Below are 23,159 nucleotides of genomic sequence, written 5' to 3' on the forward strand. Positions count from 1 at the left end.
TTTTGTTATGTTCACTATCAGATCACATAACAGACTAAATAAAGTGGTAAGTTAAGATGAATGTAGACAATTTTCCACTGCTATTCAAGAAAGAAGTAAATGAAACATGATATGACAGTGATAATATATGCAAAACAAAATATTAGGCAAAAATTGTCAACTTTATAAGAATTTTGATTTCAAATATTGACTTAGAACAAACAGGCCTGTGAGTAGAATAACAAATTTATGTACACTGTAGACTACAGTTTGAACAAGATAGAAGACAAGAAAGACTGACAAGAGGGCACATAAGAAGGAATTATGACCATATGTGCCAATATTTCAATTAAAGTAACCAATAATCGAAGATATAATGTAGTTAGATAGATAAAAAATCTACTCACAAAGTGGCAAAAGATAACACACATACAAAAGGTATTACAGTGTGCAAAATTTCACAGTCAGTGGCTTCTTCTTCTTTCAGAAGCCTTGAAGGGGAAGGAAGTGGCGTGAAGGAAAATGACTGTAGAGGTTTAGGAAAAGGTGTGCAGTTTGGATAAGTTACCCAGAACCCTGGGCCAGAGGAGACTTACCGGAAGGGATGAGAAGGAAGACTGATTGTTAAAGACTGAACAAGACAAAGTTTGAAAACCTGAGAGCTTAAAGGTGGACGATAGGGTAATACACAAGACAGAGATTACTGCCAATACATCATGCATGAGTTAATAAGAGAAGAAAGCTATCACATAAAGTGCACTTAGCTTTCTGCTCTTATTAACTTGTGTGCAATGTTCCAGCAGTAAACTCTGTTTTGTGTATTACCTTATCTCCCATCTTTAAGCTCTCAGGTTTCCAAATTTCATCTGGTGCAGTCCCCAACAATCAGTCTGTCCTTCTCATCCCATCTGATAAGTCTCCCTGATCCAGAGTTTTGAGCCACTTTTCTGAACTCTAACCCTTTTCCTAAACCTCACCAGACTTTTCCCTTCACCCCCCTTCCTATCCTTTCCTTTCCTTTAAGAAGGAGCCACTGGCTTCAAAAGCTTGAAAACTGCAACACTTTTTAACTGTGTGTTTTCCTGTTGGCACTTCATGAGTAGATTTTTGATCTATCCAACTACATTATATTTTCCAATGTTAATTACTTTATTATATATTGATATATTAGCCCATGTGCCCATCATTACTTCTTATGTAACCCTCTTGTCAGTTTTTGTTGTCATCTATCTTGTTCAAACAGCCATCTATTTCTGCCTTACGTGAACCAGTCTTTCCTTCTTATCCCATCTGATCTGTGTTTCTGGGTGACTTTTCTGAAGTCACCCCTTTTCCTTAAACTGCAATATTCTCATCCAGATAATTAGCTTTCCTTCAATGCAAAGTATATCTATTTGACAGAAGATAAGTGTTTAAAAATTTGTTGTGGACAATATATTTAGTAGTATACCAATGGTTGCAAGTCATATACTGTTCCAAAATCATTGATACTTTGTAGCAGTGTATATCAATGAACATAATCAGTTTTTGAATATGTAATACAGTTGGACAGACAAAAAAGTCTAGTGACCAAGTGGCAGCAGGAGAACACACATACAAAAGGTATTACATTTTGCAAGCTTTTGGTACCAGTGGCTCTTTCTTATGCCAGAAGGATTGAAGGGGAGGGAAGAGGAGTGAAGGAAAAAGACAGACACACTTAAAAGACCGGCCCCATTAGAAGATACTTACACATAAGCTTCTGGCCACAGCCTCTATCAGAAAAACATTAACACACACCATTCATTCATACAAGCTAGCACACATCATGCACATGACTGACAATTGCGGCAGCTCAGGCAAGAGTGTTACAGGAAAGGAGAAAAAGAACAGCTACTGAGAAGAGTAATGCAATAGATAATACACTCCTGGAAATGGAAAAAAGAACACATTGACACCGGTGTGTCAGACCTACCATACTTGCTCTGGACACTGCGAGAGGGCTGTACAAGCAATGATCACACGCACGGCACTGCGGACACACCAGGAACCGCGGTGTTGGCCGTCGAATGGCGCTAGCTGCGCAGCATTTGTGCACCACCGCCGTCAGTGTCAGACAGTTTGCCGTGGCATACGGAGCTCCATCGCAGTCTTTAACACTGGTAGCATGCCGCGACAGCGTGGACGTGAACCGTATGTGCAATTGACCGACTTTGAGCGAGGGCGTATAGTGGTCATGCGGGAGGCCGGGTGGACATACCGCCGAATTGCTCCACACGTGGGGCATGAGGTCTCCACAGTACATCGATGTTGTCGCCAGTGGTCGGCGGAAGGTGCACGTGCCCGTCGACCTGGGACCGGACCGCAGCGACGCACGGATGCACGCCAAGACCGTAGGATCCTACGCAGTGCCGTAGGGGACCACACCGCCACTTCCCAGCAAATTAGGGACACTGTTGCTCCTGGGGTATCGGCGAGGACCATTCGCAACCGTCTCCATGAAGCTGGGCTACGGTCCCGCACACCGTTAGGCCGTCTTCCGCTCACGCCCCAACATCGTGCAACTCGCCTCCAGTGGTGTCGCGACAGGCGTGAATGGAGGGACGAATGGAGACGTGTCGTCTTCAGCGATGAGAGTCGCTTCTGCCTTGGTGCCAATGATGGTCGTATGCGTGTTTGGCGCCGTACAGGTGAGCGCCACAATCAGAACTGCATACGACCGAGGCACACAGGGCCAACACCCGGCATCATGGTGTGGGGAGCGATCTCCTACACTGGCCGTACACGACTGGTGATCGTCGAGGGGACACTGAATAGTGCACGGTACATCCAAACCGTCTTCGAACCCATCGTTCTACCATTCCTAGACCGGCAACGGAACTTGCTGTTCCAACAGGACAATGCACGTCCGCATGTATTCCGTGCCACCCAACGTGCTCTAGAAGGTGTACGTCAACTACCCTGGCCAGCAAGATCTCCGGATCTGTCCCCCATTGAGCATGTTTGGGCCTGGATGAAGCGTCGTCTCACGCGGTCTGCACGTGCAGCACGAACGCTGGTCCAACTGCGGCGCCAGGTGGAAATGGCATGGCAAGCTGTTCCACAGGACTACATCCAGCATCTCTACGATTGTCTCCATGGGAGAATAGCAGCCTGCATTGCTGCGAAAGGTGGATATACACTGTACTAATACCGACATTGTGCATGCTCTGTTGCCTGTGTCTATGTGCCTGTGGTTCTGTCAGTGTGATCATGTGATGTATCTGACCACAGGAATGTGTCAATAAAGTTTCCCCTTCCTGGGACAATGAATTCTTCTTATTTCAATTTCCAGGAGTGTAGTAACAAAGGAAAATATGACAGGGTTGTAGGATGGATGAAAGGTTGTTCAGCAAAATAAAATAAAATTGAAATTCCAGGTAGGAATATCAACAAAGTAGGAAAAGATCAATTGCTACTTACCAGTGAAGGCCATGGCAGAAAGCTTATGTGTAAGCATATTTTAATTATGTCTGTCATATTTATGGTAAGTAGCAATTGATCATTTCCTAATTTGTTGATATTCCCATGTGGAGCTTCCATTGTTTGATTTTGCTGAACAGCCTTTCTTCCATACTACAATGCTGTGATGTTTTCCTTTGTTACTATTGTCTGTTGCATTACTCTTCTCAGCATCTGTTCTTTTTCTTCTTTCCTGTAGCATTCTTTCCTGAGCTGCTGGAGTTGCCAGTCATGTGCATGATGTGTGCTAGCTTGTCTGAATGAATGGTAGATGTTTCTATTTTTCTGACAAATGCTGTGACCAGAAGCTTATGTGTAAGTATCTTCTAATTGGAACTGTCTGCAACTTAGCACATCAATTTTATGGTTCCTACATTGTTGATATTCAGTCACTCAGGATCACTTCATGTGCACATTGTCACTTTACAGAAGAAGGGTTGCCAAATTGGTGAGCACAACAGTAACATCATTCTATGATTCAGCTGCCTTTTTGAGACATTAAATATTGAATATATGCCTTATTGTGGTTGCCTCTGGTCTGTAAAACCATCTTATGAGCATTACCTACAGATTACAGCTCATAGGTAACCTGAGAAGGATGTAACAGAACTGCAGGCTGCTGTTTTGGGTGTAGTTGGTGTGGCTGTGTCAATAATAAAATGATACACCCAAACCTTCCTTCCTAATATCAAGAAATAATTTTCCAATGTTACCTCTTGTTAATCTGGACCATGAATATGATGTTACTGTGTTTTTTGCCTAATCAGCTACGTTTATGATCCACACTGTGTGATACATTCAACAGAATGTTTTATAATTTATCGGGGGAGTTGTTACTACAGTGCAAAATGAGTCTATTAATCTGGAAACAGCTCTTGGTTGCCATGCATTTAAGTTTACAATGAGTGGATCAGTGATTTCGTAAGAGATGCATCATTATTTTCCTCATTTGATTTTAGGTTATATAAAAGATAACTACTCATAAGTTACTTCATTTCTTTTTAAATTTTAGGGGCTACAATTTCTTATAATATATCACAAGAAAAGAGATGTGGGGCATACAGCAGCCACATAAGGGGACCAGACTTAAACACTGAACCAGTTTACTTTGGTAAGATACAGCAACATCAATTTGTAACTTCATTTGAACAATTATTTAATTTTTAAAAATCTTTCTCTTCTACTTCTTCTGTATTATACTTCTATATTTGTAATATACATAATACTTAGTTTGAGTTTAAGTGCATGAACACATAATTATAAATGCAGCTTTAAATGATTGGAAATACAATTAATTAAAGCTTATGTAAAATTTGAATTTCCTTCCCAAAGGTTATGCTGTTTCTGCTGGGAACTTATTTCCAGACAAAGGCCTTGTTTATGCAGTAGGTGCACCACGGGCCTCTCAAGGAAGTGGAATGGTGAGTGTGGACAAAGCATTTTTCTTCCGCATTTAGTTGCCATTTTCAGCAGAGCGCTTAATAATTAGAAAATGTATTGACACTAATCTGACACTTGCTGTTTTATACAGACTCTTCAAATAAGAAATTTCATCAGCTGCACACATCTCTTCATCAGTAGGTTTAGAGAAGGTCAACATTTTTCTAGTGGTGACACTGATCATATGTCATGTCCATTTTATTGTTAAATACCATTACCACTTTTGGGGGGGAGAGAGAGGGGGTAGTGAGGAGGAGGGTAAGACTGATTTATAAATACGATTTTTGTATACAATTTATAAATATTTAATGCAAAATGGCTTAACTATGAATAATTAATGCCCCCATCACTGAGAAAATGCCTCCTTTGAATCATGTAGGGCTGTACCAGGCCAGTGAAAGCTACAGCTATTAGGAGGATGGCATGAGCTACCGCGAGTTTCTAAACAACCTGTTTAGATGCTATAAAAAGTTCCTCCCCCCCATAAACCATGGACCTTGCCGTTGGTGGGGAGGCTTGCGTGCCTCAGCGATACAGATAGCCGTACCGTAGGTGCAACCACAACAGAGGGGTATCTGTTGAGAGGCCAGACAAACGTGTGGTTCCTGAAGAGGGGCAGCAGCCTTTTCAGTAGTTGCAAGGGCAACAGTCTGGATGATTGACTGATCTGGCCTTGTAACAATAACCAAAACGGCTTTGCTGTGCTGGTACTGCGAACGGCTGAAAGCAAGGGGAAACTACAGCCATATTTTTTTCCGAGGGCATGCAGCTTTACTGTATGATTACATGATGATGGCGTCCTCTTGGGTAAAATATTCTGGAGGTAAAATAGTCCCCCATTCGGATCTCCGGGCGGGGACTACTCAAGAGGATGTCGTTATCAGGAGAAAGAAAACTGGCGTTCTACGGATCGGAGCGTGGAATGTCAGATCCCTTAATCGGGCAGGTAGGTTAGAAAATTTAAAAAGGGAAATGGATAGGTTGAAGTTAGATATAGTGGGAATTAGTGAAGTTCGGTGGCAGGAGGAACAAGACTTCTGGTCAGGTGACTACAGGGTTATAAACAGAAAATCAAATAGGGGTAATGCAGGAGTAGGTTTAATAATGAATAGGAAAATAGGAATGCGGGTAAGCTACTACAAACAGCATAGTGAACACATTATTGTGGCCAAGATAGATATGAAGCCCACGCCTACTACAGTAGTACAAGTTTATATGCCAACTAGCTCTGCAGATGACGAAGAAATTGAAGAAATGTATGATGAAATAAAAGAAATTATTCAGATTGTGAAGGGAGACGAAAATTTAATAGTCATGGGTGACTGGAATTCGAGTGTAGGAAAAGGGAGAGAAGGAAACATAGTAGGTGAATATGGATTGGGGGACAGAAATGAAAGAGGAAGCCGCCTGGTCGAATTTTGCACAGAGCACAACATAATCATAACTAACACTTGGTTTAAGAATCATGAAAGAAGGTTGTATACATGGAAGAACCCTGGAGATACTAAAAGGTATCAGATAGATTATATAATGGTAAGACAGAGATTTAGGAACCAGGTTTTAAATTGTAAGACATTTCCAGGGGCAGATGTGGACTCTGACCACAATTTATTGGTTATGACCTGTAGATTAAAACTGAAGAAACTGCAAAAAGGTGGGAATTTAAGGAGATGGGACCTGGATAAACTAAAAGAACCAGAGGTGGTACAGAGATTCAGGGAGAGCATAAGGGAGCAATTGACAGGAATGGGGGAAATAAATACAGTAGAAGAAGAATGGGTAGCTTTGAGGGATGAAGTAGTGAAGGCAGCAGAGGATCAAGTAGGTAAAAAGACGAGGGCTAGTAGAAATCCTTGGGTAACAGAAGAAATATTGTATTCAATTGATGAAAGGAGAAAATATAAAAATGCAGTAAATGAAACAGGCAAAAAGGAATACAAACGTCTCAAAAATGAGATCGACAGAAAGTGCAAAATGGCTAAGCAGGGATGGCTAGAGGACAAATGTAAGGATGTAGAGGCCTATCTCACTAGGGGTAAGATAGATACCGCCTACAGGAAAATTAAAGAGACCTTTGGAGATAAGAGAATGACTTGTATGAATATCAAGAGCTCAGATGGAAACCCAGTTCTAAGCAAAGAAGGGAAAGCAGAAAGGTGGAAGGAGTATATAGAGGGTCTATACAAGGGCGATGTACTTGAGGACAATATTATGGAAATGGAAGAGGATGTAGATGAAGATGAAATGGCAGATATGATGCTGCGTGAAGAGTTTGACAGAGCACTGAAAGACCTGAGTCGAAACAAGGCCCCCGGACTAGACATTATTCCATTGGAACTACTGACGGCCGTGGGAGAGCCAGTCCTGACAAAACTCTACCATCTGGTGAGCAAGATGTATGAAACAGGCGAAATACCCTCAGACTTCAAGAAGAATATAATAATTCCAATCCCAAAGAAAGCAGGTGTTGACAGATGTGAAAATTACCGAACTATCAGCTTAATAAGTCACAGCTGCAAAATACTAACACGAATTCTTTACAGACGAATGGAAAAACTAGTAGAAGCCAACCTCGGGGAAGATCAGTTTGGATTCCGTAGAAACACTGGAACACGTGAGGCAATACTGACCTTACAACTTATCTTAGAAGAAAGATTAAGGAAAGGCAGACCTACGTTTCTAGCATTTGTAGACTTAGAGAAAGCTTTTGACAATGTTGACTGGAATACTCTCTTTCAAATTCTAAAGGTTGCAGGGGTAAAATACAGGGAGCGAAAGGCTATTTACAATTTGTACAGAAACCAGATGGCAGTTATAAGAGTCAAGGGGCATGAAAGGGAAGCAGTGGTTGGGAAGGGAGTAAGACAGTGTTGTAGCCTCTCCCCGATGTTGTTCAATCTGTACATTGAGCAAGCAGTAAAGGAAACAAAAGAAAAATTTGGAGTCGGTATTAAAATTCATGGATGACATTGTAATTCTGTCAGAGACAGCAAAGGACTTGGAAGAGCAGTTGAATGGAATGGACAGTGTCTTGAAAGGAGGATATAAGATGAACATCAACAAAAGCAAAACAAGGATAATGGAATGTAGTCTAATTAAGTCGGGTGATGCTGAGGGAATTAGATTAGGAAATGAGGCACTTAAATTAGTAAAGGAGTTTTGCTATTTGGGGAGCAAAATAACTGATGATGGTCGAAGTAGAGAGGATATAAAATGTAGGCTGGCAATGGCAAGGAAAGTGTTTCTGAAGAAGAGAAATTTGTTAACATCCAGTATAGATTTAAGTGTCAGGAAGTCATTTCTGAAAGTATTCGTATGGAGTGTAGCCATGTATGGAAGTGAAACATGGACGATAAATAGTTTGGACAAGAAGAGAATAGAAGCTTTCGAAATGTGGTGCTACAGAAGAATGCTGAAGATTAGATGGGTAGATCACATAACTAATGAGGAAGTATTGAATAGGATTGGGGAGAAGAGAAGTTTGTGGCACAACTTGACCAGAAGAAGGGATCGGTTGGTAGGACATGTTCTGAGGCATCAAGGGATCACCAATTTAGTATTGGAGGGCAACGTGGAGGGTAAAAATCGTAGAGGGAGACCAGGAGATGAATACACTAAGCAGATTCAGAAGGATGTAGGTTGCAGTAGGTACTGGGAGATGAAAAAGCTTGCACAGGATAGAGTAGCATGGAGAGCTGCATCAAACCAGTCTCAGGACTGAAGATCACAACAACAACAACATAAAAAGTTATTGGGAAGGTAAAGTTTATTCATATATTCACACCGACCATACCTGTCTGTTCATCACCTCACCCATGCCAAGAATCCTGCATCAGAAGGTACAGAGCGGACAAGAGGAAACTGCGCAAGCAGTGGAGGGGCAATCCTGCAACGCCTCTGTTATAATCAGGACTCTGCACAATGAAATTAATGTGAAGAATAACATAACTTAAATGATAAATAATGATCTTAAATGTATTGGCATTGAAGGTATGTTGATATTAGTACCAGTTAAAGTTCACCCAGGATATATGTAGCTTACAATTTCTTTCAATTATTCTTCCCAATAATTTTTTTTAATTATTCAAGCAGCAATTATTAATCCATTTCCATTATTTTGTCCCCCCACTCCCCTCCCTCCCCCCCCCCCCCACCCCCCCCCACACACACACACACGCATTCTGCCACTATTCAATGGTGACCATTTAATTAAAGGACGTCACCAAGTGAAATATGAACAGATCTTTCAAATGTTGAGATGGTGAGATAAAAAACATTTTTAAGATTAATGATTCATTTTATTGTTACAGGACACTAATGAAACTTTCATTGTATTTGTTACATGTCTATGAGACTGAGTCTCATAAAAACTTGAAAGAGAAAATTAAAATTAAGTTCCGCCTACAAATGCTGATTTCAGTGGCAAAGAGAGGAAACTGCAATGTTGTATGCTTATATGGCTGCATTTGCCACTGTCTCTCTAGCAGTAGATAATCTCTTGTCCTTCCAATTAATATCCTTTAGGGAAAGTGCATTTCTACAGAAAAGACGAAAATTTGTGTAAAATCATCATTAAAGTGCAAGATCAGTCATCAGATTCTATAAGACTGTGTCAGATAATAATTAGGTTCATAAGTGAATATGCAGCTAAATCTACTTTCATTGAAAAGTACCGATACAGACAAAATTTCATTTTCAAAATTTTTTTTTCATAATTTTGTTAAATACTATTCACAAGAGAGTCAAAGGAGATGGGCATTGTTAAAAATTCATTACAAAATGTAATATGCCAAGAAGTCAGAAATCTGAGCTTGGCAACAGTTGAAGTTAATGCACCAGTTCATGAACTGGCTGATTCATCCAAAATAAAGGGGTTGGCATCCCACTATAAAAAAAATGACACTGATAATATACACTATTTGATCAGAAGTATCTGGACACCCCCAAAAACATATGTTTTTCATATTAGGTGCATTTTGCAGCCACCTACTTCCAGGTACTCCATATCAGCGACCTCAGTAGTCATCAGACATTGTGAGAGAACATGGACTTCCAGTGTGGGTAAGTGACTGGTTATCACTTGTGTCATATGCCGGTATATAAGATTTCCACACTCCTAAACATCCCTAGATCCACTGTTTCCAATGTGATACTGAAGTGAAAATGTGAAGGGACACATGGAGCACAAAAGCGTGTAGACGGATCTCGGCTGTTGACTGACATATACAGCCAATAGTTGGAGAGGGTTGTAATGAGTAATAGGCGGACCTCTATCCAGACCATCACACAGGAATTCCAAACTGCATCAGGATCCACTGCAAGTACTATGACAGTTAGGTGGGAGGTGAGAAAAATTGGATTTCATGGTCGAGCATCTGCTCATAAGCCACGCATCATGCCAGGAAATGCCAAACGACGCTTCGCGTGGTGTAAGGAGCGTAAACACTGGATGATGGAACAGTGGAAAAATGTTGTGTGGAGAGAGAAATCATGGTACACAATGTGGCAATCTGATGGTAGGGTGTGGGTATGGCGAATATCATGTGCCAGCATGTATAGCGCCAACAGTCAAACTCGAAGGCGGTGGTCTTACGGTGTGGTCGCATTTTTCATGGAGAGGGCTTGCACCCCTTATTGTTTTGCATGGCACTATGACAGCACAGGCCTACATTTATGTTTTAAGCACCTTCTTCCTTCCCACTGTTGAAGAGCAATTTGGGGATGATGATTGGATCTTTCAACATGATCGAGCACCTGTTCATAATGCGTGGCCTGTGGTGGAGTGGTTACACAACAATGACACCCCTGTAATGGACTGGCCTGCACAGAGTCCTGACCTGAATCCTATAGAACACCTCTGGGATGTTTTGGAAAGCTGCTTTCATGCCAGGTCTCACCAACTGATATCAATACCTCTCCAGAGCGCAGCACTCCATGAAGAATGGACTGTCATTCCCCAAGAAACCTTCAAGCACCTGATTTGATGTATGCCTGTGAGAGTTGTAGCTGTCATCAAGACTAAAGGTGTGCCAACACCATATTGAATTCCAGCATTATCGATGTAGGGTGCCAAGTACTTGTATGTCATTATCAGCCAGGTGTGTGGATTCTTTTGATCACATAGTGTAACTAATCATGATGTCACTTTTATGATGATCAATGAGACAACTTCTCAGTTCTCACTGGGAAAGGTTTTTTTTTTTTTTTTTTTTTTTTTTTTTTTTTTTTTTTTTTTTTTTTTTTTTTTCAAATAATGAAACTGAAGTGCATGACAGCATTAATTCCTTCGATTATTTGCTCAAGACATTGCAAATGCAAGAATGGGAACCAGTTCATAAAAGCAATGTAAATACTAGTGAGACACACAATTTGACACAATTCATGCAACTAATAACATAACAGTTTACAAAACAAAAGAAATTTCAGGGAAGTGTAACACAACAGTTTTCAAAACGATAGGAATTTCAGCAAAGTGTAACACAACAGTTTACAAATCAACGGGAATTTCAGGAAAGTGTAACATAAGAACTTAAGGGTATAGGACAACAGTTTATACACCAAAATCAGGAATTTAATGATTTCAAGAATAGTATTAGCCAGCAGTTCTGTGAGTTGATCAAAACTATACACACTGACTTATCTGATGAACTATCCATGAAGTTGACAGAGATAGGTAAACAACTAAAACAAGAAATAATTACTGACATATCCTGCAATTTAACTATGTTAACAGAAAAAGTAACATCTGTAGACAATAAACATGAACAACTTGTAGTTGAGTTACAAAGCCTTAGTGATGCATAGTCTCAAATTCAGGGGATGCAATCGCAAGCAGATTCATCAGTAAAAGTAATGATGGACACAGTCAGCATGCTCCAAGACGTATACAAAAGCTTACCTACTGAAGTACAAAAGTGAAGTCTAAGCATAGAAAAGTTAAGTTTAGAGTCAAAATTTGCCAAAAAACAGAGAGATAAGATACGTGCAGATGTATAGGAAATAACTGAAAAGGCTGAAGCCAGGATGCTGGATAATGGCAACACCCTTGCTAAAAAGGTGGTGTCAGAGTGCAAAATTTATGTAGATACAGTAGAAGAAGCTCTAAAAGAGAAAGAAAGTCAACTTCTAGCCAAAATAGTTTCAGGTTTAAAGGAAGCAGATGAAAGGTTACGAGGCAGTGTTACCAAAACTACTGATATTCCAAAACAACATATGACAGGAAACAAACCTAAGCTTTTAGAGAAGTTAGATACCTTCACCGGTTACTCACAGTATGGGGTTATTTCATTTCATTTTTCATTTCATTTTATTATCTTCCTGTAAATCATTTACATGATGTAGGAATTGTCACAACAAAGTTATCATACTAGTACAAGTACTACAGACATATTAATGGAATATTACTTTCAAGGTATTTTTTAAAAGTACAAATTTAGTCATATAAATTAAAATTTTTGGCAATAAATTTACACACAATCAAAGTACTCATCTATGTTATAGAAAGTTTTGCTTAAATGGTAATTTTTAAGCTCAGTCTTGAATTTTACTTCATCTATTATTTCCTTCATGTACACTAGCAGAGCATTGTAAAGTTTTAATCCAAATTAACTTACATGCTTTTGGGTTTGTGTGGTCCTTACCCTTTCTACATACAAATTCTTACAAGTTCTAGTATTATAATTATGGCAGTCCTCATTTGTATGTAGATTTTTCATATGTGCTCTTGTACACAGAATGCTTTTAAAAATATACAGTGATGGTATTGTGAGTATTTGCAGTTCTTTGAAAAGGGGCCTACAGTGAGTTCTTGGAGAGTTATGTGTTATGATTCGTATAGCTCTTTTCTGAAATTTGAAGATATCTGTTAAGCTTGATTTAGTTTTACCCCAGAACACTATGCCATAAGACACGATGGACTGAAAGTAAGCAAAATACACTAGTCTAGTACAGTCTGTGCTGCATACTGTAGATAGATAATATCCACAATGCAAAAAATGCCGAATTGAGCCTGTGGGATAAGTACTTGAGATGGTCTTTCCAGCTTAAGTTTTGATCAATGTGCATGCCCAAAAACTTTGTGGATTGTACACTCTCTATCTTCTTATCCATTAGTTTTAACTGGAGGTCCATATCTTGAGTTGCTTTGCCATACTGTATATAATTTGTTTTGCTTAGATTAAGTGTTAACTCATTAGCATTAAACCAATGTTGAATATATTTCAGGGCTATATCAGTTGTGATGGTTAATGATTTTTATCATCACTTATAATTATGCTAGTGTCATCTGCGAACAACATTATTTTGGTAGAAATATTAGGATTTTTTATGTCATTCATATAAAGCAAGAATAATAAGGGACCAAGAACACTGTCCTGTGGGACACCTATTTCCAATTTCTTTGCATCTGAGGCCCACTTGATTTTCTGATTTTTATGTTCTGTGATGATTTCTCTACCACCTGAGTTCTATCTTGAAGGTAAGATTCAAACCACTGCTTCACAACTCCCCTTACACCTATTACCTCCATCTTGTTTAACAGAATTTTGTGATTTACTGTATCAAAAGCTTTAGATAAATCTAAGTTAATTCCCACTACACATCTTTTAGTGTCAAGACTCCTGACAATCTCTTTGGGATAGGCATGGATAGCTCATTCTGTGCTGCGGCCCGAGCGAAAGCTATGTTGATTGCAGTTTAGAAGTTTGTGAGCATCTAAGTAATTTATGAGTCTGGTTTTCATTAATTTCTCTAGAATTTTTGAAAATGATTGGAGAAGGGATATTGGTCTATAATTTTCTACCATTTATGGATCTCCTTTTTTAAACAGCGGTCTAACCTTAGAGATTTTCAACCTCTCAGGAAACACACCTTTGCTGAAAGACAAATTGGCAATATGTACCAGGGGCTTTATAATTTGTTGGGCAAGTATTTTTATTATTGACACAGGCACTTCATCCACACCTGCAGACATTTTTGATTTTAGACTCTTTATCACCTTTAATATTTCATTATCATTTGTGGGAGTTAACAACATATTACTGTCTACTTTTGGGGCTGTTAATTTCTCATGTTTAGTAAAGTTTTTACTTAATGACACTGGTACACTTAAAAAGTAATTATTAATTTAATTTGCCAGAGTTTCATCTTTTAATCCAATATTTTAACTATTTTTGAGTACTATTTCCTGATACTTGAGGCCCTTACCCGTTTCCCTCTCACAATTTCCTGAATAGTTTTTGATTTATTGCCTGATTTTCTTATTAATTTATCATTACTTAGTAATTTTGCTTTTGTACTTACTTTTCTATATATTTTTTTGTAATTTGTTACATGTTCTTTAAACTTGGGGTCAGTCCATCTTTTCAGTCTATAGTTAAGTATTTTCATGGTCCTGGAGGAATTTCTAATACCTGTTGTGATCCAGGAGTTAGCATGTGTATGCCCATATGTGTCTGTTTTGACAAGTTTTTTAGGAAAACACATTTCAAAATTCAACATAAACAGGGAAGAAAAAACATTATATGCAGTGTTTGTGCCAGTTTGTAACAGTACTTCTGCCCATGATTGATTAGTCAGTGTATTTATCAAGTGACTGCAACTATTTGTGGAGAAGGTTCTTTTGTATATTTGGTATGAACTATTTTTGATCACAGGGGGCTATGGGAAATTTAAGGATGAGTGCATTGTGATCAGATATTCCTAGGTCAACATTTATTACATCTATATCTATGGCGTCTATATTTGTGAAGATATTATCTATGAGACTTTTTGAAGAGTTTGTTATTCTTGTAGGGTTAGTTATATGTGGATACAAATTGAAGCTCTGTAAAACATTCAGGAACTGATTTTTGGGTGCACCTTCAGTCAATAAGTTGACATTAAAATCTCCACTTATAATTATTGTTGATTTTTTATGATGTAATATTTTGAGCAATGCCTGTAACTTATTTCTAAAAATTTCAGGATCACCACATGGTGATCTGTACACTGACATTATTATTAATGTACTCTTTTGCATATTCAACTGTATTGCTGCAGCCTCAAAATGTTTTTCTTCACTCAAGGATTCAGCTACAGTCATATTTCTAACCTTTACTCCAGGTTTTACATAAATGCAAACACCACCATGTCTTGTTTCCTTCCTGCAATAATGACTTACTAATTTGTATGGGGAAATGCAAATATTTTCTAGTTCATAACTCATGCACCAATGTTCTTGAATGCAAATACAATCTATACTAGCTTCACTGGCTGCAATCTCAAGTTCTAATATTTTATGTTTAATGCATTGTATGTTAAGGCTCATTATTTTTAAATTATTGAAATTAGATTGAGAGGAGTTTGTACTTATGTTTCCCAATGTTACCAGCTGTTCCTTGCTGAGGCTGCGTACCAAAAATCCTTAAGACTTACATGTTTCCTGCTCCTTGTATTTCTTACCCCTGGACGTGCCACCATACTTGTTGTATCTGTAGCTGTAGCTGCTGTTTTATTGGATGCTGGAGGTGTTTCTGAAGCTGATGATTCAGTGGATGTTGGAGATGCAGCCAGTTTTGATGCTGAGTCCATTTTTGTAACTGATGTTCCAATTTATACTGAAACTTTTGCTGAAACTGTATTTCCATTTAAATCTTGAACCACAGTTGGCACTGACATTACTGTGGACGTTGAAGCTGCTTATGAAGCTGGTAAATGATGCTTCGATGGTGTTGATTTTTCTTGTGGTTAGCACATAGAAGAAAAATAGCGAAGGTTGCACAAATCAACAACACTTGCCAGCAGTTGCACCTGTTGAGCAAGCACAGTTGCCGCACGCTACCACACAAGCTAACATAAACACACCTGTCACTGACAGTGCAGCATGTTTGTTAACATTACTTGCAGATGAGGAATTGCTTAAGCATAAACAATTTCCGCTATTTACCTCTGAAGGGAAAAGAAAAAACTCAGTGGTCCTTACCAGAGCATTTTGAAATGTTTTCCCTCATATCTGGACTGAAGCCCAGAAAATTAGATTTGTTGTTGGATCCACACTGGGTGACGTTCTGGTATGGACTATGGACATGGCGGAATCCACACTGGGTAATGTTCTGCTACGGACTATGGACATGGCGGAATGTTACCACTACTATGAACAGTTTGAGAGAGCCTTTCTGGATAAATGTTGGTCTGATGCTGTACAAGAGAGGCTCATACATGAAGTATTCAAGCCAGCTCCACTCAGTAGCAAACATGGAAGCTTAAAGAGCTATTTTGAAAAACATTCAAATAAAACCAGAAATTGGATGAACCCGGTACCTCAAGCAGACATACTCAAAATTTTAAAGAGCCATTTTCCTGCCCACATTAGTGAAAAACTCATTAACATTCTGGAACATGACATTCCATACTTTCTATCTTTACTGGACTCAGTAGATTTGATATACAAAGAGAGGCCTGTACAACCCAAGCCTATTAATACACAGGTAGTGCCATGGAGATATATGGACCAACAAGTGAACAATGGATTTGTAGTACAACATGGATGGCAGGCTTACCCCACAGAGACCTATGGCAACCATAACAGTAGTCACAATGGCTATGGAGAAAGCTGTAAATTTAAAGGCGGATATAAAATAAATAGGCAAAAATTTGACAAAAACAATTACAACGGGCAAGTAGCTTATGGCCAGTCTGTACAATATGTACTGACACCAGCTACTGGCAATAATCAGCCAATTGCTTGGCAAACACAAAACAATATCAGACAGCTGAATAATCCACAGATGGCAGGACTCAGCAATGCACAAAGGCAAAGCGAATTTCAGTTGATAGCCTCACAGGATACTAATTGCCATAATCAAACACCAATAGTCCATGTAGTAAAAGTTACACCCAACCCATAGACCGATGCCACTGCAATGCTGGAAAACTTGAATGGTCATGATAGACACCCTTTCTGTGACCCTGGAGGAGAGTGGGGGCACAAGCTTGATTGACACTTGCTTTATCAGATACGATCATGGTAGTGATGCAAAAATTGAGCTGTATTGAAGAAACGAGGGTCACAGAAAGACTTGACAGAGGGCAAGATACAAGCGACTATTCAATGCAAAATATTCGACCTGGATGTACACATTGTGCTTGACATAGGTGCTATGATTAATTAGATGTCACAGGGATTCTTTCAAGAACTTCAGAAACGTAGGTGTATACCCACACTACCAGGGCAAAATTGCAAAGTACAAACTGCCACCGGTCAGAAATCGGAAGGAGTCAAAATACAATCCTTAATTCCTGTACAATTAGGAGAGTTTTCTGTATGATGCAATTTTTTGATAGTAGAATAATTAATAGTTAATTGTTTAGTTGGTATGGATATGTTTAGGACATACCAAGTACAAATTGATACAGGAAAGGGCCAATGTCATTTCACTGTAAATAACCTATTACTTGCAATAAACCTAAACAGTGGAAGTACTAACAAACATAAAACTGAAGTTACTCACAATTTTGAGGTTCAGTTGGTAAATCCCATAGTTATGTTTGTCAAAACACACGGTAATGAACAGTCAGCAGCGGAAGAAGTAAACATCGACACAATAAGCACAAAGATAAGTGGATTAAAGTGCTTGTCTGAAGAACAACAAGCAGAACTTAGGGAACTGATACCTGCTTATATATATGGATTTGAAAAATGACCAGGTATCATTAAGGATTTTGTGTAGAAAATGGAAGTATACCACCTTTGTATGTGGGGGCAGGAACTATGAATTTGGAGTATTATCATTTGGGTTGAATATGTCACTCCCTTCTTACAAGCTGTTAACATGCTTCCCCATACATCCACTGGTTACACCAATGAGCTGATGTACAATTGCAAACAAGTAGATGAGTGGGAAAAATTTTGCCCAGGGTACCAACATCGGAATTATCACTGGATGATAAAATACAACAAGCAGTAATAACCTTGAAACCTTGACTAAATATAGGCAAGTAATGTATGACAGAAAGTTGAAATGTATAACATAATTTTATATAGGACCAAAGGTGTTACTTAGAACACTTCTCAAATCCACAAAAATTGAAAAACTGAACCATAAGTGGCAATTCCTATACACTGGATCATACATAATTACTAAAATCCCCTACCCAGGGGCATACAGATTGGCACACATGAACACAGGTAAAGACAAGGGCCTTTACCCGCACAAAGACTTGTGAATGTTTACCTATTCAAGAAGGGATGCATGCCCTCCAAGTTTTATATATGTATAATAATATTAGGTTTAGGATGCAGGAAAGTCACATTCCAGAATTTATGTTGTTAGTTGATAAGGAAAATTTTTGTTTGTATTATTTTGTTATAAGTCAAATGTATCAATGATACGATGAGTGGTTGTAACAAGGAGAAATTTTATTTTTGTGTGTCTAGAGATGACAATACTCTAAAAACAACATTTCGCCTTGTGTGTAGCCCAGCTGAGAACAAATAAACGAACTTGTTAGATGCATGGTAGTGCACAATGCAATACACAACTTGCCATGTCATAAGAAGTATAAGAATGATGAAATGCATGCACACTGGGGAGCATGCTAGTCAACAATCCCCAAGCATGTGCACAAGACAGGCACATCTGGGTGTGTTGGATGGCCAAAAACAAGCAAACCCAATGAGCTACAGCCTTCACTAGCATTTGTAAAGCCTGTTTAATAAACAGGGACATAGAAAATTAAGGGAGAGTCTATGATACAACTACAACTATCTATACAATACATACATACAAAAGTAAACTAAGGGATTATATACACAGGAAAAGGACATTCAACTATGATATATCTACTTAAGCTATGCTACTATATGCATTATATCTATATATGCACAATATCTACAAATTTAAGTATTGACAGTGCATGCAGTAATTATACTTGATGGACCAGGAAAGTCTTGCTGCAGGTAAACGAGCAAGTATAGTATAAGTGGCAAACTGAATAAGAGGTTGCACCATGCCTTTAATATGCTTTATGTTTCAGATTTATAGGGTAAGCAGGAATGCACACGACATTAAATAAGTTTTGTGAAAGCATGACTTGATGCTGAAGTGAATGAGTGCATGATTGATTATATGAAAACGGTATTAATAGCTATTGAGCCAATATATATTCATCTATGAAGATTTAGTTTTAAGTTAGTATTAAGTTTTTTTCTTCCAGGGAACAATGCATTGATACATCCTAAAGTGAAGAAAGATAAATGCTTGTAGAGTGTTAGGTACCAGTTAAAAATAAGAAAGGACTGCAATGCATGTAAATATAGTTATAAGTTTATGATACGTTTGAATGTGATAGTGTGAAAGTACGTGAAGAGGAAAACAGTCACAGTAGGTCATATATCACGATGTTGAACTAAGGTTGTGCATTACCAAATACTCAAGGGGTCAAAACCTAGCTACTGTGAGCTTTGACTACCCATGAAATGATCAAACATCTGGTTTATACTGAAATTTCTATGCATGTTTGTAACTTACGTAAACACTGTTTTATGCTCATTGTACATAACATGTCATATTGATGATACAACTCTGTATACCTCAGCATATGAAATGAAGTTTGTATACATGGAAGAAGCCTGGAGATACTGGAAGATCTCAGATAGATTATATAATGGTAAGTCAGAGATTTAGGAACCAGGTTTTAAATTGTAAGAGATTTCCAGGGGCAGATGTGGTCTCTGACCTCAATCTATTGGTTATGAACTGTAGATTAAAACTGAAGAAACTGCAAAAAGGTGGGAATTTGAGGAGATGGGTCCTGGATAAACTGAAAGAACCAGAGGTTTTAGAGAGCTTCAGAGTGAACATTAGGGAACGATTGACAAGAATGGGGAAAAAATACAGTAGAAGAAGAATGGGTCACTTTGAGAGATGAAATAGTGAAGGCAGCAGAGGATCAAGCAGGTAAAAAGACGAGGGCTAATAGAAAACCTTGGGTAACAGAAGAAATATTGAATTTAATTGATGAAAGGAGAAAATATAAAAATGCAGTAAAAGAAGCAGGCAAAAAGGAATACAAACATCTCAAAAATGAGATCGACAGGAAGTGCAAAATGGCTAAGCAGGGATGACTAGAGGACAAATGGAAGGATGTAGAGGTGCATATCACTAGGGGTAAGATAGTTACTGACTACAGGAAAATTAAAGAGACCTTTGGAGAAAAGAGAACCACTTGTATGAATATCAAGAACTCAGATGGAAACCCAGTTCTAAGCAAAGAAGGAAAAGCAGAAAGGTGGAAGGAGTATATAGAGGGTCTATACAAGGGTGATGTTCTTGAGGATAATATTATACAAAAGGAAAAAAATGTAGATGAAGATGAAATAGGAGATATGATACTGTGTGAAAAGTTTGAGAGAGCACAGAAAGACATGAGTCAAAACAAGGCCCCGGGAGTAGACAACATTCCATTAGAACTACTGACAGCCTTAGGACAGCCAGGCCTAACAAAATTCTACCATCTGGTGAGCAAGATGTATGAGACAGGTGAAATACCTTCAGACTTTAAGAAAAATATAATAATTCCAATCCCAACAAAAGCAGGTGTTGACAGATATGAAAATTACCGAACTATCAGTTTAATAAGCCATGGCTGCAAAATTCTAACACGAATTCTATACAGATGAATGGAAAAACTGGTAGAAGCTGACCTTGGGGAAGATCAGTTAGGATTCCGTAGAAATGTTGGAACATGTGAGGCAATACTGACCCTACAACTTATCTTAGAAAATAGATCAAGCAAAGTCAACCCTACATTTGTAACATTTGTAGACTTAGCGAAAGCTTTTGACAATGTTGACTGGAATACTCTCTTTCCAGTTCTGAAGGTGGCAGGGGTAAAATACAGGGAGCGAAAGACTATTTACAATTTGTACAGAAACCAGATGGCAGTCATCAGAGTCGAAGGGCATGAAAGAGAAGCAGTGATTGGGAAGGGAGTGAGACAGGGTTGTAGCTTATCCCCAATGTTATTCAATCTGTATATTGAGCAAGCAGTAAAGGAAACAAAAGAAAAATATGGAGTAGGAATTAAAATACATGGAGAAGAAATAAAAACTTTGAGTTTCACCAATGACATTGTAACTCTGTCAGAGACAGCAAAGGACCTTGAAGAGCAGCTGAACGGAATGGACAGTGTCTTGAAAGGAGGATATAAGATGAACATCAACAAAAGCAAAGCAAAATGAGGATAATGGAATGAAGTCGAATTAAATGGGGTCATGCTGCGAGAATTAGGTTAGAAAATGAGATGCTTAAAGTAGTAAATGAGTTTTATTTTTTATTTAATCATGTCAGAAGCTTCATACATAAAATCAGAATTATCAACACATACATATCAAGTATGTAACAAATACAAAAAGAGTATAAAAGTATATAGATATATAAGCAGGGTCAAGTAGTTTTTATTTTATTTTATGAACTCTTGGACCAGAACCTGGCCATGTCCAGCGCTTCTGGGGTGGCATTCATCAAATCCTTCAAGGTGCAGGGGCTTGGGCACAGCACACAATGTGTAAGGTGGATGGTGGTTTGAGTGTGTCCACAGTCACACAGCACTGGTTCATTTGAGCGGCCTCATTTGCGCATATTCTCTTTGGATCATGTGATACCAGAGTGCAGCCTATTAAGAGATTTCCATGTTGTCCATCCTTTCATATGGCCAGAAGCGAGTTCTTCATTTGGGACTAACCATTCCCCAAGGTGTGCGTTTTCTTCTCGCCACATTGCCAACATCACTTGCTGCGGTGTCCCGACGATGTTTTCTGCTGTGTGCAGAAAGCCTTTTCTAGATTTTAGTCAACGGTGGACTGGCTGGTGTTTGTACAGCAGGTGGGCAGGTGAGGTAAACACCATTGTCTTTTCCTTCCTGGCCACTACTTTCCTTCTAATATCTGATGGGGCCACACCTGCCAGGCAGTACAGTTTATCAGTCGGGGCTGGTCTCAGACAGCCTGTGATGATGCGGCAGGATTCATTAAGCGGTATGTCCACTTGCTTGGCATGGCTAGAATTTTACCACACTGGGCACGCATACTCCGCTGTTGAATATCACAAAGCAAGAGCTGTTGTTCTCACTATTCCAGGCTGTGCCCCCCATGTAGTGCCCATTAGTTTGCGCACAATGTTGTTTCTCACAGCTACTTTGAGTTTGTGTTCATGCAGTCTTTTTATAGGTGAGTGCTCTATCCAAGGTGCCGCCTAAGTATTTTGGTGTTTTGCAATGTTCCAGGGGCACTCCTTCCCAGTTGAGTTGTAGTCTTCTTGCAGATTGTCTGTTCTTTAGGTGGAAGGCACAGGTTTGGGTTTTCCCTGGGTTGGGTTCGAGATGGTTCACCTTATAGTAGGTGGCAAGTTGTTCGAGGGCTTTTGACAGATTCTGTTCAACAGTTTCAAAGCTGTCTGCTTGAGTGGTAATGGCGCAACCATCTGTATATATGAAGGTTTCGGTGCCTTGGGGGTGGGGCTGGTCATTAGTATATATATTAAAAAGTGTTGGGGTACGTACGCTTCATTGGGGGAGGCCATTTTTCTGTATCCTCCACCAGCTTATCTGTCCCTGAAAATCCACAAAGAATCTTCGATTCTGGAGTAGGTTCCAATCAGTAAGGTTAGTCTGTAGTCCCTATTCATTGTGTATATTTTCCCCAGGAGCAGCCGGTGTTTGACTGTTCAAATGGTTGAAATGGCTCTGAGCACTATGGGACTCAACTGCTGTGGTCATCAGTCCCCTAGAACTTAGAACTACTTAAACCTAACTAACCTAAGGACATCACACACATCCGTGCCTGAGGCAGGATTCGAACCTGCAACCGTAGCAGCAGCGCGGCTCCGGACTGGAGCGCCTAGAACCGCTCGGCCAACGCGGCCGGCCGTGGTTGACTGTGTCGTAGGCTGTTGATTGGTCTAGGAAGACCCGGTGATCTTGTTGTTCTTGAACCCATCCTCTATGTGTTTCATTAATTTTATCACCTGTGACATGCAGCATTTGCCCTGTCTGAAGCCTGTTTGTTGTGGGATCAGGAGGGGCTCGATGGCGTCTGTGATTATGTGGAGTATCATCCTTTCCAAAACGTTGTACATATGGCATAGTAGAGAGATTGGCCTGTAGTTTTTGGAATTGTCACATTCTTTGCCTGGTTTTAGGATGGCAATGACTCACGATTTTCTGCAGATTTTTGGAATTTTGCAGGATGCCATGCAGTTGTTCATCATATCGACTAGCCATTT

At 39.2% G+C, this 23,159-nt stretch overlaps 1 protein-coding gene across 1 annotated transcript in view; it reads left to right on the forward strand.

Annotated features, from left to right (window-relative positions):
- Window positions 1-23,159, forward strand: part of LOC124614041 (integrin alpha-4-like) — a 560,480-nt gene that overhangs the window by 177,303 nt on the left and 360,018 nt on the right. Inside the window, exons 7-8 of the mRNA XM_047142871.1 lie at window positions 4,472-4,570; window positions 4,792-4,880. Coding sequence (XP_046998827.1) covers window positions 4,472-4,570; window positions 4,792-4,880 — 188 coding nt within the window. The remainder of the gene's footprint in view (window positions 1-4,471; window positions 4,571-4,791; window positions 4,881-23,159) is intronic.

Source organism: Schistocerca americana, chromosome 4 (genome assembly GCF_021461395.2).
Source record: "Schistocerca americana isolate TAMUIC-IGC-003095 chromosome 4, iqSchAmer2.1, whole genome shotgun sequence".
NCBI classification, from domain to species: domain Eukaryota; kingdom Metazoa; phylum Arthropoda; class Insecta; order Orthoptera; family Acrididae; genus Schistocerca; species Schistocerca americana.